General features: G+C 33.3%; 1 protein-coding gene and 1 long non-coding RNA gene across 2 annotated transcripts; both read left to right on the forward strand.

Moving 5' to 3' along the window:
• Positions 1 to 620: 620 nt before the first annotated feature.
• LOC136269728 (E3 ubiquitin-protein ligase TRIM45-like) lies at positions 621 to 27,389 on the forward strand. The gene is made up of 6 exons (XM_066077759.1): positions 621 to 750; positions 2,155 to 2,988; positions 23,155 to 23,227; positions 24,381 to 24,440; positions 26,634 to 26,693; positions 27,373 to 27,389. The coding sequence occupies exons 2-5, from the start codon at positions 2,167 to 2,169 to the stop codon at positions 26,654 to 26,656; spliced, it is 978 nt and encodes a 325-aa protein (XP_065933831.1). The 5' UTR covers positions 621 to 750; positions 2,155 to 2,166; the 3' UTR covers positions 26,657 to 26,693; positions 27,373 to 27,389.
• Positions 6,023 to 16,024, forward strand: LOC117685045 (uncharacterized). Its single transcript, XR_010714780.1, has 4 exons — positions 6,023 to 6,117; positions 7,794 to 7,874; positions 9,000 to 10,929; positions 11,138 to 16,024. It is a non-coding gene; the product is annotated as an uncharacterized lncRNA (long non-coding RNA).

Genomic DNA, 27,389 nt, shown 5'->3' on the forward strand with positions numbered 1-27,389 from the left:
GGTGTTCACTTCTAATATCTACAAATACTTTTACATTGGATAAATAGTGAATGAAATCTCAGGTTGTCATTGACATCTACGTAAACATCCGATGAATGGATTTTAAATGAATGACCTAGAAATTTCGATCTATGTGGATAATCTTACTTCTCCTCCCCCATTTATGTATAAGTGTTGAATAAACATACGAAATGGTAGGGAAATATATGTATCGCTGTTTTTGTCATGATTTTGGAATATCTGATTTAATATACCGTTCTGATACCCCCCCCCCCCCGCCCTAAATATATGCAGCATATCTTAAGCCAATTTATTTAGACTGCATTTTTTTTTACATTTAATAAGACTAAATTTCATTGAATTCTGACTCCAATAAATTATAAATCCTTGAAGAAATACATGTCCTTTTTTATTTGGTCGTTTATTCATGTTTCTGTCAGACATTATCAGTTATCAACCTGGTATATAAAACATTTAGATATCGTGACAAAGAAGTGAAAGTAACGTCTAATATAATAGTTGCAGAAAATTTATCTTTATCAAGTTTATGAATAAAATAAAATTGTGTATAGTAAATCTTCGCTCGCCAAATGTATAATTGTTATAGTTCTTATCACCCCTTGGTAGATTTAGCTGACTTCAACATACGGTGTTCTGATCTGACCTTGTTTACCAACATATCATTGTTCCATCGTTGAGTTTAAGGGCCTTTAAAAGTAGTTTTAATCTTTAAAGTCAATTTAATTGAAGGTAAGGCTATCTGTTCTTAAATATTTTTAGCTCACCTGCGCTGAAAGCTCAAGTGAGCTATTCTGATCACATTTTGTCTGTCGTTCGTCTGTCTGTCCGTCTGTGTGTCTGTCTGTAAACTGTTTACATTTTCAACAACTTGTCAAGAGCCACTGGGCCAATTTCAACCAAATGTTGCACAAAGCATCCCTAGCCTAAGGGCATTCAAAGTTATGAAAATAAAGGATCACGCTTTTTTGAAAGAGGGATATAATTTGGAATTTATGAAAACTTTTGAGAAATTTTCAAAAATCTTCTTCTCATGAACCATAAGACCAGGAAAGCTGAAACTTTTGTTGAGACATCCTCAGGAGGTGTAGATTCCAAGTTGTGAAATCCATGACCCCCGGGGGTAGGGCGGGGCCACAATGGGGGTCAAAGTTTTACATAGGAATATATAGAGTAAATCTATAAAAATCTTCTTCTCAGAAACTAATCAGCCAGGAAAGCTGAAACTTGTGTGAACGTATTCTCAGGTAGTGTAGTTTCAAAGTTGTGAAAATCATGACCCCCGGAGGTAGGGTGGGGCCACAACGGTGGGTCAAAGTTTTCCATCGGAACATATAGAGTAAATCTTTAAAAATCATCTTCTCAGAAACTAATCAGCCAGGAAAGCTGAAACTAGTGTGGGAGCATCCTCAGGTAGTGTAGATCAAAGTTGTGATCATGATCCCGGGGGTAGGGTGGGGCCGCAATAGATGGGGGGGGGGTCAAAGTTTTACATAGGAATATGTAGAGTAAATCTTTAAAAATCTTCCTCTCAGAAAATAATCAGCCAGATGAATCTTTATAACTGTTGAGACCTTGACTCCAGGACAATTCTTTGGATTTATTTGAGAACTGCAATATTCAACATGTGATATGATTATAAAATCATCCTGTTAGAAAATGGATTAATGATTATAAACAAAAGAATATCCAGGGGTAACAATGGATTTTATTTATACAGGATCTACATGTATCATCGAACATTGTCCAGATAGTTTGTTTTATGACTCCATTAAGCTGATTTTATCATACCTATTGTTCCTCAGGTGAGCGATGTGGCCCATGGGCCTTTGGTTTTTAAATACGATATACATGTAAGCTTTATGAATCGTTTCAAACATGTTCGTTAATTTCAAAACACGTAATATTTGTTTTATTGATTTTATTCCCAGTAAAAGAGATTAGAACCAGATAAACTAAAATTTACTGTATATGTTTATTATGTTAATTTTGTGATACCTCGTATTTTTTTGATTTTTTTTTTCAAATTTGTTTGATTTTAAATTTATTTTGACAGTCACTTAAATATTTTAGTATCTTAATTGAGAAGTTTCAATGATCATGCAAATGACGCAACTTGTGTATTTATTTTGTAAGGTAGCACTGAAAATGGCAAAGAAATCAACAGCTGCCCAACATTTTCTAGAGTGTGATAATTGTGAAGAACACCCTGCAAAGTTTCTGTGTAAGTCATGCCCTGGTCATCTTTGCGAGAACTGTAAAACTGAGCACGAGAAGAAAAAAATGACGCGAAGCCATAAGATTGTATCTTTGATATCAAACAACGAAAACATGGTAGATCTACTATATTGCAAAGATCACACAAAGAAGAAACTAGAATGTTACTGCAACCGTTGTAAAGAACCGGTATGTACAGATTGCATTATACAGTCTCATAATGGTCACTCCGTGGAATCATTGTCCACCGTTTATAAAAGAACCACAGATCAGGCTAGGGAACAAATAGAAAAAATCGATAACATTCTTTTGCCAAAATACAGAGAATTAGTTTCTAACGAAACGGCAAAAGAGTCAGCATTAAAAAGAAGAGCAGAGGAGATCAAGAAAAAAATTGAGGCACACACAGAAAGTCTGGTTGAAATGATAAAAACCATTGGCACACAGACAGTTGAAGATTTATCAAAGAAAGAGAAAGATGGACTACGGGAAATAGAACAGACTACGAACAACTTTAAAAAACAGATCGATGAGTTGCAGCTAATGAGTAGAAAAATATCTGCAGATATTGAAGCTAAGCCTGGAATTTCATTCTTCAAATTAGTTGAGAGAAATAATCTCGAAAGGTTTGAAAAATCCCAGCCGGATATTGATTATTCGTTAACCGACTTTCAACCAGGCGATATTAAACTAGGTATAGAAGACAGCTTTGGAATACGACCCATTTTACAAAGATCTGGACACGACAGATTTGTAAGTAAAATTTATGTTCATTCAATAAGCCATTCTTTGAATAAAGTAGCATACACTAATCATTCTCTCTTTATTTAGTAGCAAACACTAATCATTCTCTATTTAAAAACTTTAAAGAATATATCTGTTCTTGATATGCATGTTCTTGAACAGTCATAATTATTAAGATTGCCAACATGACTTTAAAAATAGTGAACATCAATGTATATCAATAAAGGTATGGACTTGTCATCTTTTTTCTTCTTCAAAAAATGGCCTGTGTCCGACATGGACATAGCCAATTTTTCCTCAATGATAAATAAATCAACTTTCATTATAAACAATTCAAAGACATATGTATAGTTTACTGCATTGTATTTCATACAAATATCGAAAGTTAAACCATTTACATGTTCACATATGAAAAAAAAAATCAAAACAAAAAAATAAAAACAAACAATCAAAAAAAAAATGTTGATTTAAGGCTTTGCATTTTGTTATTTCTTATTAACCGGGTTTTCCAACGGAAAAATCCGGTTATTAAAATGGTGAAAATGGCGGGCGGGCGGATTGGCGGGCGGGCGGGCGGGCGGATTGGCGGGCAAAAGGGTACCCTCATTGTACGGATAACTCCTCCTACAGTTCTCAAGATAGGAAGTTGTTCTTTTGCAGATCCATTGTACATATATCAGAGGTGTGCATATTGCTAGGATTTTGATTTCCGATAATTTATAAAAAAAAAAAAAACCAGCTTTTGAACTTAGTCTTTTTTTGGCAAAATATTGCATATAGGGTACCCTCATTGTACGGATAACTCCTCCTACAGTTCTCAAGATAGGAAGTTGTTCTTTTGCAGATCAATTGTACATACATCAGAGGTGTGCATATTGCTAGGATTTTGATTTCCGATAATTTATGAAAAAAATACTAGCTTTTGAACTTAGTCATTTTTTGGCAAAATGTTGTATATACATGTAGGGTACTCCATTTCACTGGATAAGGGTTGACATGGATTATGGATACAGTTTACATACAAGAAAACCCGGTTTGCTGTCATATTGACAGCTTTTCACTTGTTTTATTCACATAATTCCACGTTCATATTTATAAAAACGAACTGCGTTGATTTTATATAAATTAAAAAGCATGTCTACGAGAACACCATACAAATATGGAAAAAAGTTGTGGTAGCGAGTCTCAAGAATTAAAAGAGTTTTATCATAGCTTTAAAGTATACGTATTTATGTTTGTGCTGGATGTTTCTAATTTTAGTCAAAGCCAGTATTGCATTCTAGTTAAAATGTCATCAAAACGCAAAAGAATTTGGTTAAAATTAACTATTATCATTATTAATTTATATAATGTATAGACAACATCTGAGGAAAAGAAAACTATATTTTGAAAGAGTAAGTTAAAGAATGAATTGATGTAGTTGTTGTGTTATATTTCACATACATTGGTGACCCAGGTGTGCAAATGTTGGCATGGTGCCAAAAAATCATAATCATTTCTTGTTTGTCAATTTTAAAGAAAGTATTTCTCAGAAAGTAGCATTTCTTTTCTCTTTTTTTTTTGGAAATTTTGTATTAATAAAAAAATTTAATATGCTTTGTTATCTATATAAAAAATCCTTCTTAGTACTCTCAAGGACTGAAAAGTTATATTCCAATGAAAACATCAAAAATTCAATTAAAATGAACATTTATCTCTTGAGCAATTTTAATTCACTGAAGTACAATAAATATATAAATTAGAGGAATAGAAACCATTCTATTTATGCTTTTAATTAAAACAAAAACATTACTCGGTTTTCCAAAGAAATTTTCCCCGCTAAATTTATTATACAGATTATTGCTAGGATTGCCTCCCCTTGTTGCGCTCTCATATAGAGAAGGTGAAAAATCGCATTGTTTACATAGACGACTGTCAAGCAGAAGATATGTTATATTATGTGTGACTTTCAAAATGTTATTCTTTTGACTTTTTACAATATATTTGAGAGTGAAGGAGACCCGTTTAGTCTTAAAAGCTCCAGTATACAATCGCCAGTAGAATATATGGGAAGCTGTCCGGAGTATTTGGTAATTTGTATATAGAACAGGAGTTTTTGTAATTGACAAATACTTACTACGTTTAAAAATTTGTGACAATCACCGAAAGAAATTGGGTGTGCAATGGAGGAGAACAAAGAGAACGTGTTCATAACCAGGGCATGAAGGACATGCAAAAGTCGACCGAGGGGCGTCTCCTGCATTAAGTAAGGAAGTCTGGTTGCCGACAGGACAGACATTGCCAGTTGGATCAGGTATTTGATTTAAAAACGATATTAATATTATTATTTTTTTTATAACTGGATTGATAAAAAGATTATGAGATGAAAATAAATGAGATAATAAATCAACAAGCAGACACAATGTTTTGATATTTTTTTTACGATTCTCCCCATTGCGTCATGAATGTGTTTTTCTTCGATAACCCATAAATTTGAATAACGACAAGATACGTCTCAATTTAGATCAGAAAAAAAATACCTTTTTTTTATTGCCAACCATTCAATTTTAAACAATGTATGTTTTGTAGTAATTTTGAATTTACCTTTGTTTCAATTTTAGGTATTGCTCACTGTTACTCATGATAATTTCTTTTACAGATTTATGTACAAAATGCCCATTGAAGCATAAAAAATAAGTAAATCATGATGAAAAAATAAGTATATTTTGATTTTCATATTCATTAAATGTTATGAGGTTGATATAAATCAATTAATGTTATTATTGTCAATCCGTCATACACATGTACAACTAATATGGTATATAAAGATAACTTATTTAGAGTAATAATCGTCAACATATTTCTGTAATAAATGCTTATGATACAATAGCATGGCTTATGAAATATGTGTTATGCATGTATTTTTTTTAAATATTATTTATTCTTCCTGCGAGAAATCATAGATAATTACAAATTATCATTTTTTATGTTTAAAATTGACAATTACTTCATCAAGGTCATTTACATGGCTTTCTGCTGCATGTGAACATTTACTATTTCTAGATGTCGTTCGACAGATTGTGGTGAAGTTGAAAGAAGTTGAAAGAACTTCAATCCAATGAAGAACTTAATGCTGCACAGCACTCAGAAAAGTTGCAGGTTCATTATACAATGTTTTTTTTTTTGGTTATATTTTTTAAATTAAAATATCATCAAATATCATCATCAACTTGTATGTACAAACATACCTTTTTAAATTTGAGACTCTTTAATCTTTAAACCAAGAACTTGCTACAGATATAATTGTTTTATCATTGCAAAAAATTAATGGTTAATACGTACCATATATACACATAATGTAATAACCTGCTTTATTGCAAAAGAAATAATTGAATTACAATATTTATTGACTAAAAGAGTAACATGAAATTTACTATTTTGCTGTAAATTTACAGATTTTGATGAGAAAGTAATAATGATTAATTATACCCCCCGCAAACAAAGTTTGGGGGGTATATAGGAATCACCTTGTCCGTCCGTCCGTCTGTCCGTATGTCTGTCTGTCCGTCTGTCTGTGCAATCGTGTCCGGTCCATATCTTTCTTATGGAAAAACATTGGAAGTTCTTACTTCACACAAAGATTGCTTATGACCTAAGGGTGTGTCATGACCTTGACCCAAGGTCATTCGGGCAAGGTCAAGGTCACTTACAGAAAAAGTGCAAAATTCGTGTCCGGTCCATATCTTTCTTATGGGGAAACATTGGAAGTTCTTACTTCACACAAAGATTGCTTATGACCTAAGGGTGTGTCATAACCTTGACCCAAGGTCATTTGGGCAAGGTCAAGGTCACTGGCAGAAAAAGTGCAAAATTCGTGTCCGGTTCATATCTTTCTTATTGGGAAACATTGGAAGTCTTTACTTCACACAAAGATTGCTTACGATTAAAGGATGTGTCATGACCTTGCCCCAAGGTCAATTATGAAAGTTCAAGGTCATTGTTTCAAAAAAGCTAAATTCTGTTTGTGTCATGTCTTGTATTTATGGAAATATTAGAAGCTAAAAATTAACAGTTTTCAAAAATAAAGCAGTTGTTATTTATAGAAAATTGACAGTGAAATAGATTCATCCAATATTTTCTATAATAGCAAAAATACACGCGTTATGATTTTTTTCTTAGCGGGGGGTATCAATTGTGAGCTTGCTCACAGTACCTCTAGTTTTAAATTTGAAATGAGATTTTAAAGTTATTTAAGTTAGATATCTGTATCCCTATGATATACTTGACATATTACTTGCATTTTATATAATGACATTGTTGGATAATTTTGAAAAAATATTGATGTTTGGGTTTATCATTTAAACTTTTTATCTAAGTTCACACTTTCACACAAATTATCTTAGAAGTTTTTTTTTATTAACAAGCGGGCCTTTAAAATTGTAAAATTTATGACCAGTAGCTTAAGTTAGGTCAGGGATTTAGTGTGTAGTAGGGCTATATTGAGAAAAGTAATGATATTCTTTTCTAAAATTTCAGTTTGATATCATACATTTACAGATTCCTAGCTTTAACCCACCACCATTGTTAGAACTGTAATTCTCTTTTTAGCTGCTACTCACATGTAATAAGAAAAAAGGTAAATGATTGTATGCGTTTTTAAGTCACTTGATATTTTCTATTAATCTTGGAAGGGGCTAGAATTAAACGCAGGATAAGATATATCTGTCTGTCTTCTTGTCATAGCTTTGAAGTCCAGCCATAATACTTAATTCAAAAGTTTTCCCAAATGCATTTTTTATTTTCCAAAGGAATTTATTTGTTCCGTTATTTTTCAGATAAAGAAGATTCCTTTTGCTTAGAGTTGCACATAAATATGGAATGTAATGAACTGGAAGATAGTTTCCATACACAGACAGGTAGTTATATATTCTTCATCATTTACTATCACATGTCAATTTAAGATCACATTTCATGTAAGAATTTGATATGAATCAACACATAAAGAACATTGAAACACACTTTTGGATGCACATTATTACAGTCACTCAAACGTTCTACTTTCCCACTTGAATGGTGAGTGAACGGCGAGCGCACACTGAGCAATTGGTGAGCACTTGAATGGTGAGCAAATAATGAGCGCACATTGAACGAAATTTGGTTGGCGCTTTTGGACGGTGAGCGAATGCAAAGCAAAATGAACGCATGGTAATTTATATGTAAACAGTGAGCGCAAACAGAACGGAGAGCCCAAGTGAAGGCACAGTGATCGAACTATGTGCGCATGCCTAACGCATTGAAAAATGGGCAAGCAGAACATTTCAGGAACTGTTTAACCAATAGTCATACTGTATACCGAATATATGTATAGTTGAGTTTTGCAGTGGCAGATTACATGTGGCTACTTAGTATACACAAAATTTTAGAGTTCAATGTCAAAGTATTTAGATTTTGATTCAGATCATATCATAACATTTGATGCATATGCTGTGTCAGTAAGTTAAATATTATGTTTGTAGCTGTAAAATGAACAAATACCAATAACAAATATGCTGGATGTTGCTATTTGAAGTATTTTACATGTATAAAAACAGGAGGTTATTTTTTCCGTGCACATACCTGGTATAAAACAAAGGTTCAAGAGAGCTTATTTATTTTTTTATTTATGACATTCACTGGTCTGTAATCTGTTTTCAGTTTTAAAAAAATGATTTCTTCTCAAGAGCCACTAAACAATTTTGTTTTAAACTTAAAGACCATCTCTAACTATGCCCATTAGTTCCATGTCATATTCAATGTAAATGACAATCAACAAAAAATAAATTATTAACAACTACTTCACCAGAAGTGGTAGTACAACTATTTTAATCTAATATAGATGAAATATAATTTATTAGTTGAATAAGTGTGGAGCTATGTCCTTGAAAATGGTATCTGATTGTTCAGCATGATAATTACTTGTATCCCGTATTACACTATCCATCAGAATCAATGTGTATATTTAATGCAAACAAAGCTTTTTTAACTGTCATTTTTAAATACAGGTAGCAACTCTCAAGCAACATCATGTTCCAACTGGTCACAAGAGTGCAAATTCTGTCGAGAAATATTCAAAGAAGCAATGGAATCTCTTTCAAGTTGTCAGTACACGCCTCTGAAAACCCAGCCATCCCAACCTTTGGCAGAATTGAGTAGTTCTACTAGAAACTATTATATTCGACAGGCAACATCAGCTTTAAAGTTTATATGTGAATCAATAGCACCTGGGCAGAGACTTGATCTACTGGACGAGGTCATTTTGAGTACCCAATCCCAACAACATAAAAAAAGCCGGACCAAAGACGGATGCATTATAAAGACTGTCATAGAGGCTTATACAAACGCAAATACTCTTCTTAATAGCTAACAAGTACACAAAGTCAGAACTGTTATCACTTATTGATGGTCTCTCTGTCCATAAAATTGACTCGGCAAGAAAGCATACATCTACTCATGGACCCGGCCAGTACATTGCACCACCAAAAGTGACTAGAGTGAAACTGACTCAAGGACAAATTCAGCACTTCATAGAATTAATCACAACATCATGCTACATCAAACAGTTGGATTTGGCTCCAAAGTTTTAAAACTGTCATCTGGTGTCCAAGTCAAAGTGTCAAAAGTTATCCGAACAATGTAAGCAATAAATGCATACAGTTTGTACCGCTAAGAAAATTCATTAAAAAATGTCATCACGTGCCACCCTGTTTAAAGTAATCAAAGCCCGTGCAGCATCACAACTCATGTCATTATACACGGACTATACAATTATGGCAGTGAAGGGCTTGCTGCTATTGAAGTCTTCGAGAACATCATAGACAAATTTGTTGAGTATGGATTGCAACTTGAAAAGGCCGTTGAATTTAAAGGAATTAAAAGAAAAAATCTACAGATGTTTTTGAAACATGACTTTCAAACCCACTTAAGCAATAGCAATACTTGTATTCACTATTGCATGCACTTTTCACTGAGCGACAAACCAATTTGCGACCATGAACATACCAACTATTGCACTACTTGTGAGAATTTAGATGAAAACAATGAGTCAATTGATCAATGTTTCAAGAATTTTTAATGACCAGAGAAGACTTCAATATGACATTGAATCTTCTAATGAGAAAATCATCAATTGGTGCAACCACTGCATTAGATCAGTGAATCAAGATCTCAGCAAGAAGGATTGACAATTAAAGGAGAATCAAGTATTCATTGTTGCTGACTGGGCCATGAAGTACCTTTCTCAGTCCTTCAGAGAATCACAGAGCGAGTGGTTTGGTAAGCAAGGATTGAGTTGGCATGTTTCATGTGCATTCTTTCCAGAAAAGGAGAAGGAGAGTGATGGTAAGAAAACATTTGAAATAATGTCATACGTACACCTTGTTGAGAATGACACACAGGGATGGTTAACCATTTCACATATCTTGCATCATACACGTTGCATGCTTAAAGAGCAATATCAAATCTAAGTGAAGTCTCCATAAATTCAGACAATGCTGGTTGCTACCATCATCTTCCTTTGATGGCATACCTGTGGAAAAAAAGAAGTATGACTGACATTACTGTGAAAGAATTTAACTTCAGCGAAGTACAGTCAAGCAAGGACATATGTGATGCAAGGACAAGAAGTTGCAGGTTACATATCCTTAATTATGTTAATGAAGCACAAGATGTGGCAGATGTGTTCCAAATGAAGAATGCCCTAGAGAGCCAGGGTGGTGTTTTTAACACATATGTATCAATCATCGATGTGTCCATGGAAAAGCAGCTGAAGCTATCAGGCCAGTTGAAGGGATGCTCCATCATGCAATTCAGCACTTAATATTTGAGGAAGATGTTTTAAGAATGATTAAGGCTTATTAATTTGGGGAAGAAAGAATACCAACTGAAAGTTTGAATGCTTTTTCCAAATACATGTCAGGGATTTATGGATATTAGGTAACTCAAGATCTTTTTAAATTATGGTGCCTAATGTGCGCTGGTTCATGTTTACAGTAGTTCATGTGAATAAAATAAAACCAGTTTTCTTGTTAATGTATCTGATAATCATATAGATAAAAAATATATATCCATCAGATGTAATTATCTTTTAAATAAGATAAATGGATGTACTTCTAAATTCTAAATTCACATATTTTATTTTCAGATTAAGTTATTTCTAACAACATCCGAGACAAGAGTTTTGTTGACGAAAACGACTTCTCACCTCCTCTTCTGTACGGACCCCGTTCAAGAAACATGACCAGCTCTTAGATCACCTGGTGAAAGGGGAGCACCTATATGATTCAGACAAAATGGATAGCACTGAAGATACCACTAAACGTTTATGGGCAGAGAAGTGTGTATCTGTCAGAGGCAACCAGCATGTAACTTTATCTGAGACAGAACTGATTGATCCCTTATTTTCATTCACTGAACCTGTTGCGTATGCCCTGAAAAAGCAGGAAAAGGGTATTGATTCCCATTTAAAGAAAAAGATTGCATATTAAATGTTTTGGAAGCAGGGGACACAACTGAAAAAAAGCAAATCCATATTCAGTATCCAAAAATATGAGATATGAAGTGGATGACAATGGTCATCGTTTATTTAAACCATCCGAATGGCTCAGTCAGCAACAAGTTAGAGGTTTGTTTGCAAACTTTGCAACAAAGAAACAGTCCAGGGAGCCAAAAGGTTAAAGTTGGAAGACGAGCAGAACCAATACTGTCAGTGCATTGCTTGCAGCTGAACGCATGGATGTGATGGCCAAAATTTGTGATTCATTTTGATTCATTTTAGCTCACCTGAGCTGAAAGCTTAAGTGAGTTATTCTGAACACATTTTGCCCTTCGTTCGTCTGTCCTTCCGTCTGTAAACTTTTTTACATATTGAACTTCTTCTCTAAAACCACTGGGCCAAATTTGGCACAAAGCATTCATATGATAAGGCAAATATAAATTGCAAAAATGACAGACCGATCTTTATTGAAAGCGGAAAAAACCTTGAAACTGTAGGGAAAAAAAGGGATGCATTTTAAAAATTCTTCGTCTCAAAAACTATTGAATCAAATTCATTGAATTTAGCATTTGCAAACGTTAGCTATTTGCAAAAATTATTGGCTAATTCCGTTTCAAATATGAGTTATAACGACAATCAGTTTTTATCTTCGGGTTTGGTAATCCATGAGTCTTGGTAAAATGAGACGGCAAAACCGGGCCGGGGCAAAATAAAAGAATGGCAGTTATTAATCTGCCAATCTCATTAAATTTTTCAGGATATGTTACGGACCAGTATATTTGTATTCGCTATAAATATTGCTGCAAAATAATGCATATTTTGAATTGACGATTGCCGATCTGCCCCGGCTTTTATTTTACTGCGGCCCGGGATTGCCTACCCATTTTACCAAGACCCGTATTCCATACTTCTAAAATGAGGTTCTTTGCTTGAAGTAACCATGACATATGATAAACGGGTCGATCTACCAATGATTCTTTTCTCTGTTGTGCAATAGTTCGCATATGAAAGGAATCTTTGAAACATGCAATTAATTCTGCCAATTTGGTGCCGATTTTGTGGGGTAAATTGAGGTTAAATATTTCAACGCGTTGACAGTTTTCACATATGACGGTGGTGTTAGTTTATTTCGATTTTCTGTTCGTTTTTATTATTTATGCTTTGTAACCTGGGAACTATCGTCAGTATTTTTAATTTGTACGTATTAAAAAAACCATAGACTTCGGTAAATTAAACAGTTAACTGTTTACCTGCGCAAATCTAAAAAGTACTAAAATGCAATTCATTCTATCTGTAATTCGGTATGATCTTTTGCGTAATGGTAGATTATTGCAATGTGTTTTGTTGAGATGCTGAGAATTTTCTCGAGTTTATTCAGTTTAATTTTTTTAATTTGAGGAATTGAGCTCATTGAGGTACAATTTTCTTCTTCACATCTATAGGTTTTTGTTAATAAAATACAATTACTATTAGATTATATTTTTAAAAACAAATACAACAACTAGTAAGTAGTTGACGAAGAAAACGTACTTATATGCTCTCATTTTTTTATCGCTTTATAATAGGGGGAGGGAGGGCAGAACGAAAATATAGGGAATTGGAAGTAAACAGTGTACTCCTGCCAAATGTTTAGTTTTATTTCTTGCATAGGATTTTCTTATTCTGGGTAAAAATAGTATTCCATAATGGTACAATGTCAAATATTTCGTGTATGCAAAATTAAGTGTGTTAAATTCGAACACTTTACAATATTTTTTGTCATTCTACCGAGGAGCCATATGACACAATATCTTTTGAACGGCCATTGTTGCTCAGGTGAGCGATGTGGCCCCATGGGCCTTTTGTTATGTATGTATTATGACAGAATTTAAATTGATATCTTACATTTATCTTACATTTGTAACACATTTAAAAATTGTTCATGCATTTCAAAGTTAACTAAGTGCAGTTTTGCATTTGAGTGAAATTTAATTAAAGATACAGAGATATTGTTGTGTTCACAGGTTCTGCGCCTTTAATTTGAGTGATTTGACAGGTTGCACACTTATCTACTGTAGTAGTTCTCTAAGTCTGAATTAATGATAGTTAGCTGTCTAATAGAGCTACATTTGTAAATTGGATAATAGTTATCTTATAGCACTACATGTATGAATTGATTGTAACATGATAAAAGGGCTACAATTACGGATTGATGATGTAAGTTTTCGAAAAGCGCTAAATGTATGAATTGATGATGTAAGTTTTCTAAAAGTGCTACATGTATGAATTGATGATGTAAGTTGTATTTAATTGCTACTTGTATGAATTGATGATGTAAGTTGTCTAAAAGTGCTACATGTATGAATTGGTGATGTAAGTTGTCTAAAAGCGCTACATGTATTGATTTATGATGTAAGTTGTCTAAAAGCAATACATATATTCATTGATGAAGCAAGCTGTCTAAAAGTGATACATGTATGATTTGATGATGTATGTTGTATTAAGGTGCTACATGTATGAATTGATGAAGTAAGTTGTCTAAAAGCGCAACATGTATTGATTTATGATGTAAGTTGTCTAAAAGCACTACGTGTATTGATTGATAATGTAAGTTGGTTGTGATGGTTGTCTAAAAGTGTTACATGTATGAATTGGTTTTTGATACTTGTCTAAAGGCGTTACATGTATTCGTTGATGTCTTTGATTAATTGGTGTTTTTATAGAGCTTCATGCGTGAATGCATGTCATAGCGCTTCATTAATGATCGAATTGATGGTATTAGTTATCTTAAAGTGCTACATGTATGAATAAATAAATGGTGTTAGTTACTAATAACACTATATTTATGAATAAATGGTTTGATTTCTAATAGAATTACATGTATGAATAGATGATGTATGTTTGCTAATAGCAATATACATTAATTTTATGAATTGGTGTTAGATATTAAAGAGCTATACATGTACGAGGGTTGTTCGGAAATTATTGAGACAACACGGACATTTTCATTTCTAAGTGACGAATTATGCTGAAAATTGGCATGAACATTGAAGAAACCTTAGCAAATAATTAAGGAAAGTAATATTTAAAAAATGTTTAAAATTTTGTTTACAACGGTAGATTAACAAATCGGTGGTCGGGGTACCCGGCGCAAGCATAAACTCGGAGAGTAAGAAAATAAAACATCGTCTATCTAAGTGTCCCCAAACTTACAGCTTATATGAAAAGAAATCAGATTATATATGTTCATTTTGCTATTTATTGTGACTAACTTTTAATCAAGTTTCACGAGTGTTTGAGTTGAAATACGGATATGGTACAGATATATTTACCAAGCAATAGGAATATGAAAACGACAGTATATAGAAATTTGACGTCAAGGCGGCGCAGCGAATATACATCAAATTGATGGAAATTTCGGAAAAAGACCATTTAATGCCAATCAATTGCTTTAACAACAATTATACGATGGCAAGGGATAAAGAGCTTCAGTTTATCGTCTTTTTACACTAATTGTTTAGCTAGAATTCAGACAAAGTGACTAAATATCAAGTACTTTTTACACTAACTGATGTAAACAATTCTAAAATATGTACACAGAATCACTGTAGGAGACATTTCACAGTAATTTGACTTTCAGTTAGAAATGACCCAATTTTTTTTGCACAAAAATCAAGAATGGAGGTAATATGCGAATGTTGACATCTTGAAATGTAAACAAAAGATGAGAAATTAAGAATTAATTCTATATTCCCTTTGTTTGTTAGGTGCTTTAAACATAGGGTCAACAAGAGGCGTTAAAATGACGTTGCGGTAAGTTTGCGGATGCGCCTGGTCACTGGTCGATGGCAATTTGGTCAGCTTACCACGAATCAATAATTTAGTTTTTAATATTGCTACATATATGAATTGATAATGTAAGTTATATAATGTATGATTAGATAGTGTTAGTTATCATATACACTTCATATTTTAATTGATGATAATTATTGTCTACGTTGAAATTGATAACACTTTTACACATTTTTTAGGCGCATCGCTATTAGCGATGTAGCCTCATTGTTGTCGGCTCACTTCTCGCGGCTTATATACAAGCGGCGTCATAGAACTCAAGTATCAATGCGCCAATAAATATACAGTGCCGTTCTGATTGTTACGTATTTTCAATCAGTAACATGCATTCAGTATTCGTTTTTAAAATATCAACAAATCGTTACAAATGATATCTCCTTTACACATTGAAAAAACATCAACATCAATAAAAGAACAAAACAAATATAAATACGCAGATGAGATAGACTGGCAATGCCTGCAATGCGATGTACGGTCGATAGAGACAGAGGAGCAGTCAGCCGATGAGATAACTTGCATAACAACAGTTCGTACTTCAATTTAAAAGCGGTGACGTTATTTGTTCGAATATCGGAGGTAAAAAACATTGGTGTAACTTTTACCTATAGAACATTTTAGATGGTTTTTATACTAAGTCTAGTTACTGTGTCTGCATATGAATGTCATTGTGACTACTTTGTGCGAATTGTTAGCTAATAGATCAAATAAAAAAAAACCATGTATTTTAATATTACATTGTATAAGTTTGAAATGTGAAGTTTCAATGTTATAGTTCAGTAAAATATTCTTTAATTTACTGATGTGTCAGCTTTTTCTCTCAATACATAGTGTAATAATGTATATCCTATGCTAAACTACAGGTCCTAGGGAGTTTTTGAAAGTCCAAAATTGTTAAACTTAAAGACAACATATTTCCAAAAGTATTGAGAGTCCAAAGACAGATTTTGGATATAATGTATATATTAATGTCCTCTAATAACTGAAAACAGGTTTGTTGAATTAAAAATTTCAGGCCTTTAAAAAATGTTTTCTTTTAAATTTTAAAACAAAATTGGAAACATGCCAAATGTGTGACCTATTTGCACTTAAATGGACTCATCACAAAATAAGTTGAACATGTGTATCTTGTTTCTACTAACTCAAAATGACTTTTTGAGTTTATAGTTAATCTGAACTCTGAATTTTCAACAAGAAATAGGTGCATTTTGCAGAATGTTATGTTTTAATGAGACAAAAATGCTATTTTTAGTAACAGAGGTCCAGAACATTGTTATAGTGACCAAACCAAAAACAAAAGTTTGCTGGCAATGTAATTTATATAAGGTGCACATAATGAAACACAAATTATGAAGTTGATCAAAGAACCTTGCCCCCATCACCTTTTTCATCTTTTTCTCGTAATGTTCTTCAGCGAAATTTAATTTGGATTTTAAAAAAAAAAATGTCACATTAGAAGTACATGAAGAAGCGGCTGTAAAGGAACTTTAAATGTAAAGAAAGCCATGCGTATGTATTTTTTTAAGTTGTTTTATTTATTTTTTTTTTTACATTAAACCTATACAAATAAGGAGAGCAGGCACGTTTTATTAAGCAACGGAAATTAAAGATCTCGACATCGAAGAAAACACTTTTCATTGTTCATATTTTCAGTTCATCATCACTATTTTGCTCTTAGAACTGACATGAATTTATAACAAGTGAAAAGCTGTCAATGTGACAGCAAACCGGGTTTTCTCTTATGTAAACTGTATCCATAATCCATGTCAACTCATATCCAGTGAAATGGAGTACCCTATTTGCAACATTTTGCCAAAAAATGACTAAGTTCAAAAGCTAGTATTTTTTTCATAAATAATCAGAAATCAAAATCCTAGCAATATGCACACCTCTGATATATGTACAATTGATCTGCAAAGAACAACTTCCTATCTTGAAAACTGTAGGAGGAGTTATCCGTACAATAAGGGTACCCTATATGCAATATTTTGCCAAAACAATGACTAAGTTCAAAAGCTGGTATTTTTTCATAAATTATCGGAAATCAAAATTCTAGCAATATGCACACCTCTGATATATGTACAATTGATCTGCAAAAGATTAACTTCCAATCTTGAGAACTGTAGGAGGAGTTATCCGTACAATGAGGGTACCCTGTATGCAATATTTTGCCAAAATATGACTAAGTTCAAAAGCTGGTATTTTTTTGATAAATTATTGGAAATCAAAATCCTAGCAATATGCACATCTCTGATATATGTACAATTGATCTGCAAAAGAACAACTTCCTATCTTGAAAACTGTAGGAGGAGTTATCCGTACAATGAGGGTACCCTTTTGGCAGCCGCCCGCCATTTTCACCATTTCAATAACCGGATTTTTCTTTCGGAAAACCCGGTTAAAAAGGGATTAATTCGTTGTTATAGTTTCCACTGTATCCGTATTATCTTGCACAGATAATGCCGTGCTGCCTTTCTTCGTATTCAGATCGAACTTGTGTGTCGTTAATACATAGTACATAACACCTGCATCTTATTGAAGACCCTGGTCGCACTACATTCAACACAATAGGAAATCCAAGAATGTATAAACAACGAAACATCTTTTTTATGATCAGTTTCTACCAAAACACTACATCAAGTCCACGCTGGATATTCCAGTGCTGTCGTAGTCATAACGTCAGGCATATCTAGGGATTAAAAGTTGTCTTCTCCGTTACAGTGCATGCAATGGGAGCAATAGGACTTTAATGTCACCTGAGTAGCATATAACCCATACACAAACTTGTCGAGGAGTCTTATATATGCATTTAATTAGGTTCATCCTGGAGTCGAAAAACCTCCCTGGCTGAAATCTTTCAAAAAGAACTATGAAACCTATAATTTTGGCCAAAAACTTAAAGATCTTGTTTACAAAATCATGAATTCAGTTTTCCTTTCAGGGTTGTGGGAGTAAACATCAATATGCATGAACACCTATACATCTATTTTTGCCCTGCTCTAGAGTCAAAACGCATACTTCAGGGGACAATTTTTTTTAAATTTTAGGAAAATACTTTCTGGTAATCATAGTTATGAAGGCAGTTTTTATATAAACGTGTGAGAATATAAGATTTTTAAACATGGTATGCCTTTACACTATATTGCCCCTCCCCCCATGTCCTGAACCCTAGGGGCCTTGAATTTCACAATTTAGGTAGAGGAGTTAGTGGACATCATAACCATGTATTCCGTTTTTGGCCTACATGTGTGGGAGTAAAGAAGAAGATTTTTTAAGATTAAGTGCATTTTTATTATATGGCCATAATGGCCCAACCCTGGAGCCTGAGTCCCTGACACATGGGTCATAAATTTCACAATTTTGGTAGAGGGCTTCATAAACATTATAATTATGGATTTAGTTTTAAACAAATATATATTGGAGTAGAGAAGAAGATTTTTCTAAGATTTAATACATTTGTTACATAAATGGTAAATAAAAATTGGTAATGAGTACCGGGGGACACCCTGAAGTCGCCTTCGCCCGACTCTTTGATTGTTCCGAGTATCTCATATCACGAGATCATGGGGTATAAATATGAGATGCCGTGAGTCTGTAGTCAGTCGCAGTGAAGACGCTGAAGTGAATACTTCCAGGTTAGCTTATTGTTCGTAAGTCAATATTGCTCAGCGATTTGCAGAACAATAATACTGGAATATAGAAGCAATTTTTCTTCGTGAGCGTTGCTTTTTAGATTCAGCAGCTACTGGCATTGTACCAGTTATCGGCTAAAAGTTAACGTTTTCTTTTCGTAATTCCTTATTTTCTTGATATTTTTGGATAAAACTTGACATAGTTTAAAAATGATCTCATTATTTATCAATCTGTTAGTTTATATCATTATTTAGAACCCAAAACATCTTGTTTTGTGTTTTTAAGCACGCCCCGAATTTGCCGAGTTTTTACGATTTACTGTACCAGTTATCGGCTTCGTGATAATAACATAGTAAAAATCCGTGTTCATGTTGATTTTATACTCTGCTAAATGTAGTTTGAATTATGCCCCTTGTGAGGTAAGACTAAAGTATTCGGGGTCATGATATATTATAAACAAAACTCATAAAATAATTCGTTTATTATCATGCGGTAATACACCAAATCGTATACTATTCAATACATAATTGTGCAATCAGGCGTTCAATTGCGCTACGAATATTTCGGAAATTCGTGAATTCCTTTTGTTTATACATGTTAAATGTATTGATTTTATATGTCAAATCAAAGAAGGGATATAATAACGTATCACAAAAAGGTAATATTCTATTTTTAACTTATTACGTCACTTCCCCCACTGCTGAAAGTGCAAAGATGTAAAATCAGCGATAAACAATGATCGTTTAAGCTCATGTATAAAACATATTCAAGAAAGTTTTCAAGCAAACTTACTTTTCTTTATTCGAAAAAAAAATCTTGGATTGTTGCGTGCTATAAACCCGAACTCTCAATTTAGCCGATAACTGGTCTTAGCCGATAACTGGTACAGTACTAGTAGACATTTGTTGTCAGTCACAAGGGTACTTCGTCGGGTCGCTTTGAAGTGATCGATAGAAGCGACGGGTTGTTTGAAGCGACCGATTAAAGCGACGGGTCGCTTGAAGTGACTGATAGAAGCGACGGGGTGCGTCGGAACGACGCTTAGAGTTCGGCTTGGGCTCATACATTCATATATTTATATTTATTAGAGTTTTGAATCGATAAACGCTAGGGAAGCGACAAGGACAATTATTAAACATCTTAAACAATTATCATAAAACTCGAACACCTCAGCAAGGTATCGGAGGGATCCGTAATAAATGTTAACGTGTTTAGGCAGACACGTTACACATTTTAACTATATGGCTATATTGTCCCCGCCGTAGAGCTTGAACCCCTCACACAGCGGTCATTAATTTCACAATTTTAGTAGAGGGCTTCATGGACATTATAACCCTGCATTTTATTTTTAACAAATATATATGGGAGTAGAGAAAAAGATTTTCTAAGATTTAACACATGTTTACTATATGGCCATATTGGCCCCACCCTAGAGCCAGAACCCCTGACCAAAGGCCATGAATTTCACAATTTTGTTGGAGGGCTTCATGGACATCATAATCATGCAACCAGTTTTTTCCTCACAGGTATTGGCGAGAGAAGAAATATTTTGGAAATTTTGCTTGTTTTTGCATATTTGGCCCCACCTGTGGTGCCCCGGGGATGGTAGAGCCATTAATTTCACAATTTAGATTCTTCTTACCATAGAGATGCTTCACACCAAAAATGGTAACAATTAGCCTCGTAATATTTAAGAAGAATTGAAAAATGTAAAATTGTTAACGCACGATGAACGACGACAGACGAAAACGGATAGCAATAGGTCACCTCAGTTTACTCAATTGACCTTAAGATAAACCGATGCCTGTTAAACCTGTCAAAATTTACTGAGCAACAGTGAGCAAGAGCTTTAGATCTGCTCATAAGAATGGCGCCACTGGCGAAAAAAGAAAACCAATAGGCACATCTTCAGACTATGGTCTACCTATCCTGAAAATTTCATATTCATATCTCTTATACTTTTCGAGATCAAGCGTGCACAAAATGGGTCGTAAAAGTTACAAAATCAGCGATAAATCGGTACTAGAATAGACGACGGCAAAAATATTGAAAACAAAATAAAAACAGATCACTTCCAATCATCTCTGCAAACATGGTGTAAATCAATTGGATAGTTTCAGAGAAACCGCGTGCACAAAATTTGTGGAAAATAATAATAACTAGAAACGATCTCGTTGCGAGCAACGAGTGGGACTTCCGTCCTACTTTTAAGTAAATGAGATACAATCTTTCACTTTAAAGACGATATTGTTAATCTACGTAAAAAATTTAGAGAAAAAAAATGAGTAATAGGGCTGTTCACCATGCACGTGTGTTATCCTGATTAAAAGATAGAATAGCCTTATTTGAAAAGTGGAGTGGGGTCATCGCAACAAAATGTAACATATTATCTATTACAGCACATTGTAAGTAATAATTGGTGTTTGATTATCATCTTAATCAAAGAATTATCAGTTTGGATTAAAACAAATATTTAATCATGTATGGTCTGTCCCAAAAATATTTTTGCCGCATATATTCTTAAATTATTCGAATTTTTTAAAGACCTCTTGATTCAGAAGATGTTCATTCAATAGTATGAAAACATCTCAAGATTTCCCTTTTGAAACGCCCCTTCTAGCTTGTCTTGGTTCAATACATGGCCAAAAAAATAGAATGTTCACGGAGATTTTGCATTGCATCAGCCATTTTGCAATTGTGCAAGGAATTCTGAGTGACTTCCGAATGGAGAAAAAAATGTCAACATTCCCCACTATAAATCTCCGTAGGAAATCTGTATTCGTTCCTGTGAATTTTTACGAGGGAAAAATGATAATGTGTGAATGATATTATCTTGGAAATGTTCCCTTTTATCGATTTCAATTGCACTTCTTTCACAGGTATGTGTATTTTTAATAAAAATCGTTCAAATGTGAAGCAAACATATCCTCGAACAGACTTTACCTGGAATATTAACTGGAGAAACTAAATGGCCGAAGCGGGATGTGACCCCATTTTCGATCAATTGGACGATTTCATTAATCTTGAAAAGGGTATAACTCGCGTGACTTATTAAATGTACATTAAACAATTACAAATCAAGGGTATATGTTAATTTTATAGATTTCTTCTAAAACATTTGATCAAAAGTATAATATATGAAGTTGCTACAAAACAAATGTCAAAATATTCATTTGACCTCCCCCCCCCATAGATATATGCTAATGGATGAGTTCATTCAAACACCATCCGATCTTGCATAAAATGGAAAGCTGATTATCGCGCCACAACATACCTCATTCATTCATTCATAGTTTTTGCGCGTCGATTAGTGGACGAGTATACCCCAGAGCACACCATGTGTACACATCACAGACACGTAGCGGGGGTGGGGGTTGCATTTTCTTAACTTTACATATTTAAAAAAATTACCAAAAAAAAAATGGAAATGTCATGAATTTGCCCCCCCCCCCCCCCCTCCTCCTCCACTTTTTTCGAAGAATGTAAAAAATGAAACTGAAAATAAGAAATTGAAGAATGTAAAAAATGAAACTGAAAATAAGAAATTGTAATTAAATTGAAGATACAATGAAAACTAATTTAATTTCAAGTGATATACATTTGCAAGCAATAGATCTGAGAAAAAGACTGAATTTTTTCCCTCTTGATTCAGCACGTTCCGTTTACAAATTTATGGTAAGTAACGAAAAATCAAATTAATTTCTTATAACACAACCTAGTTGGAACATGCATGCTTCTACTGAATAAATTTGTTTAGAAAGGCATGTTTTTTGAAAGCCATTACTTGTATTAATTTGGTTCATAATGCGTTTTTTTCAAATTTTCCGTCCGATGTAACGTTTTCTAGTGAATAAAATACCTGAATGCGGAGAAGCATTAATAGTGCTTTCGGCGTTATATTGAGGGTGTGTAGCGATGATCGGATCAATAGAAATCGACAACTAATTTGACGGTAGTCGGAGAAAATAGGGAAATAATACGTATTTATGAATCCATATCAGCTTTAATATACAAGATTAGGAAAGAATCAGACGAAATATCAGATAGATAGGTAAAAAGATAGATAGATATGGTATTTTTAGTTAGTACTTATTTCTTTCGTTCTAAGCATTATCTATATTCTTACCATGTTGTACTGACAAGGCTTTAAAAAGTGTCATTTTATTTAAATAATTAGGATGAAATATTTGTTTTTCATTTTGCAGACAGATGAAAAAATCAATCGTAAACCAGTCCGAGCGAATAACAGCGCCCCTTCAAGGGCATTATCAGCTCATGGTATTATTTTTATTTTTATTTATAACAAAACAAAAGGTTACAATAACTTGTGAATCATGGAAAGTTTGTGATTTTGTTTCTCTGGGTGTTAACCAAAAAAATTAATAAAGGTAAAGGTTAAACCAAGTCCAGAAAATTATATTAAATTGTTTTATTCAAATTTTTATTTGATTAGAAATAGAAGTTGTTTGTATGCAACATTATTTAAATTTAATGTATATTTTTCCTTTTGTTTGCATTGGAAATCTATGACCTCCAATGTTAAATAACCCACGTCACAACTGATTACGGCGTATGAGCACAAGTAAACGTCATCAAGCGTCGGAATAGATATATTATTTTTAGAATTAATGAAACATGTACCTAACCAATATGATACGTTTTAAATAATCGTTACAACTATCTTATCTCAAAACGGTTTTTCCAAGCTAAGTTTCTTTATACGTTTTACCACAGAGCGAAATAAATTGTATTTTTTGGCTATTACATATATTACTCATTTTATAAAAAAAGGGCTAGTGTAAAGGCTTTAAAGCACCAATACAATTTTTAAACAAACAAATAAAAAAAAACAATTATTAGTAAAACTTAAGAATTGAATGATTTCGTTTGGATATCGTTAGATTTATAACCAGCCTAAGCAGCCAAATTATAATAGCGCAGTTTACAATTTGTCTGCACGGCCTTGTGAGTAAGAAGACCGACGGTTTCCAAAAAAAATTAGCATTTGATCAGTGCTGAATTTAAGTGTACCTGTTAAACTAATAAATAAGGTTAAAAATAATTTGTTCCAGTCATTAATCTTTTGAATCATAGTTTAATTATTTATTTACCACGTCCACCCTGTAAAATGATTTAATATTTATTATGTATGTGATTTGGTATGTGTAGATAGTTTCGTGATCCACCGTAACTTAAATTACATTTAGCCTGCGGATTGCAAGAACTGCCATTTTCCTTCCAAAATATTTGTATAACCTTCTATCCATACACGTATGCATTGCTTTTATGCGGCGTGAGCAGATTGTGATAAAACTATACGAATATTTTGAAATTCTGAAGAGTAAGTGTATATTTTTGAACAGTTTAAAACAGAAAACGAGATGAGCAAAATGAATCTTAGTAATCTTGGTTGTTGATTTACTTTTTTAAGAACGGGAAGAGTTACGACGGGAAGAGTTACGATGGGAAGAGTATCAGAGGATGATAAAAAGTATGTGCTTGGCTGTTACATATATTACTCATTTTATAAAAAAAGAGCTAGTGTAAAGTTTAAAGCAACGATACCGGTTTTTTATACACACAAACGAAAATAATTATTAATAAAGCTAAAGTACTGAATGATTTTGTTTGGATATCGTTGGATTTATAATCAGCCTAAGGAGACAAATTATAATAGCGCAGTTCACAAGTTGCCTGCACGGCCTGGCGAGTAATAGGACCGACGGTTTCCAAAAACCAAATAGCATTTGATCAGTGCTGAATTAAAGTGTACCTGTTAAACTAATTATTTTTTATAGATAAAGTTTAAAACAATTTGTTCCAGTCATTGATCTTTTGAATCATAGTTTAATTATTCATTTACCACGTACACATTGTTAAAGGATTAATATTTATTATGTATGTGCTTGGGTATGTGTAGATAGTTTCGTGATCCACCGAGACCTAAATAACATTTAGCCTGCAGATTGCAAGGACTGCCATTTTCATTCCAAAATATTTGTATAACCTCCTATCCATAAACGTATGGATTGCTTTTATGCGGCGCTTGAGCAGATTTTGACAAAACTATACGAATATTTTGAAATTCTGAAGAGTAAGTGTGTATTTATAACCCCGCTCCGAAGGAGAGGGGGTTTACTATTTTACCCTTGTGTGTCTGTCTGTCTGTCCGTTCGTCCGTCCGTAACAAAACTTTCTGTCGCATTTATCTCAGCAACCATTTATCGCAGATGCTTGAAATTTTTACAAAGTGTTTGGTAAGGCATGCCATATCGTTGGATTTATTTTTGTACCAATCAGACGTCAACTTCCTGTTAAATGACGACTTTGTTTATTTTTAGCAAAGATTTTCAAACAAATTTTCGTCAAAGATTTCTCAGCAACTATTTATCGCAGATGCTTGAAATTTTAACACAATATTTGTATAGGCATGCCTCATCGTGGGATATATTTTTGTACCAATCGGACATCAACTTTCTGTTAAATAATGACTTTTTTTTGTTTTTAGTCAAAATTTTCAAACAAATTTTTGTCAAAGATTTCTCAGCAACTGTTTATCGCAGATGCCTGAAAATTTTACACAGTGTTTGTTAAGGCATGCCATATTGTGGGATATATTTGTGTACCAATCGGACGTCAACTTCCTGTTAAATGAGTACTTTGTTTATTTTAGCCAAACTTTTCAAACAAATTTTCCTCAAAGATTTCACAGCAGCTATTTATCGCAGATGCTTGAAATTTTAACCCACTATTTGTTTAGGCATGCCATATTGTGGGATATATCTCTGTACCAATCGGATGCAAGCTTTCTGTTAAATGTCGACATTGCTTATTTTGCATATTCACATCAGAGCGGGAGTATCACTAGTGAGCATTGGCTCACAGATATCTTGTTTTGAACAGTTTAAAACAGAAAACGAGATGATCAACATGAATCTTAGTTATCTTTAATTGTTGATTTACTTTTATAGCTCAGGAAGAGGTTCAGCGGATTCTAAAAGGTATGTGTTTAACTGTTACATATATTACTCATTTTATGAAAAAGGGCTAGTGTAAAGACTTTAAAGCAACGATACAATTTTTTATACACACACACGAAAATAATTATTAATAAAGCTAAAGTACTAAATGATTTTGTTTGGATATCGTTGGATTTATAATCAGCCTAGGAAGACAAATTATGATAGCGCAGTTCACAAGTTGTCTGCACGGCCTGGCGAGTAATAGGACCGACGATTTCCAAAAACAAAATAGCATTTGATCAGTGCTGAATTGAAGTGTACCTGTTAAACTTATAGATAAAACTTTAAAGCAGTTTGTTCCAGTCATTAATCTTTTGAATCATAGTTTAATTGCTCATTTACCACGTACACATTGTTAAATGAATTATTATTTATTATGATTGTGATTGGGTATGTGTAGATAGTTTCGTGATTCCCGAAACTTTAATTACATTTAGCCTGCGGATTGCAAGGACTGCTATTTTCTTTCCAAAATATTTATATAATCTCCTATCCATACATGTTTGGATTGCTTTTATGCGGCTCTTGAGCAGATTCTGATAAAACTATACGAATATTTTGAAATTCTGAAGAGTAAGTGTATATTTTTGAACAATTTAAAACAGAAAACGAGGTGAGCAACATGAATCTTAATAATCTAGGTTGTTGAATTTCTTTTATAGCCTACGAAGAGTTACGACAGTAACAGTCACAACAGGAAAAGGACCAGGAGATAATAAAAGGTATGTGTTTGGATGTTACATATATTACTCAGTTTATGAAAAAAGGGCTAGTGTAGTGGTTTTTAAAGCAACAATACAGTTTTTTATACAAACAAACAAAAATAATTATTAATAAATCTAAAGTATTGAATAATTTTGTTTGGATATCGTTGGATTTATAACCAGCCTAAGCAGACAAATTATAATTGCGCAGTTCACAATTTGTCTGCACGGTCTGGTGAGTAATAGGACCGACGATTTCCAAAATTAAGCATTCGATCCTTGCTGAATTGAAGTACACATGTTAAACAAATAGATAAAGTTTAAAACAATTTGTTCCAGTCATTAATCTTTTGAATCATAGTTTAATTACTCATTTACCACGTCCACATTGTTAAATTAATTTATATTTATTATGTATGTGATTTGGTATGTGTAGTTTCATGATCCACCGAAACCTATATAACATTTAGCCTGCGGATTGCAAGGACTGCCATTTTCCTTCCAAAATATTTGTACATAACCTCCTATCCGTACACGTATGGATTGCATTTATGCGGCGCTTGAGCAGATTGTGATAAAACTATACGAATATTTTGAAATTGTGAAGAGTAAGTGTATATTTTTTAACAGTTTAAAACAGAAAACGAGGCGAACAACATGAATCTTAGTAATCTTGGTTGTTGATTTACTTTTATAGAAATGGCAGAGCGTCGG

This window comes from Magallana gigas, chromosome 1 (genome assembly GCF_963853765.1).
Source record: "Magallana gigas chromosome 1, xbMagGiga1.1, whole genome shotgun sequence".
NCBI lineage: Eukaryota > Metazoa > Mollusca > Bivalvia > Ostreida > Ostreidae > Magallana > Magallana gigas.

What these genes read in the sequence shown, in the direction of transcription:
- LOC136269728 (XM_066077759.1), top strand. Translation starts at nt 2,167, where the DNA reads ATGGCAAAGAAATCAACAGCTGCCCAACATTTTCTAGAGTGTGATAAT. An exon ending in GATCTGGACACGACAGATTT is followed by an intron (nt 2,989 to 23,154) that starts GTAAGTAAAATT and finishes TTCATTTTGCAG; the next exon opens with ACAGATGAAAAAATCAATCG. An exon ending in GTATCAGAGGATGATAAAAA is followed by an intron (nt 24,441 to 26,633) that starts GTATGTGCTTGG and finishes TTTCTTTTATAG; the next exon opens with CCTACGAAGAGTTACGACAG.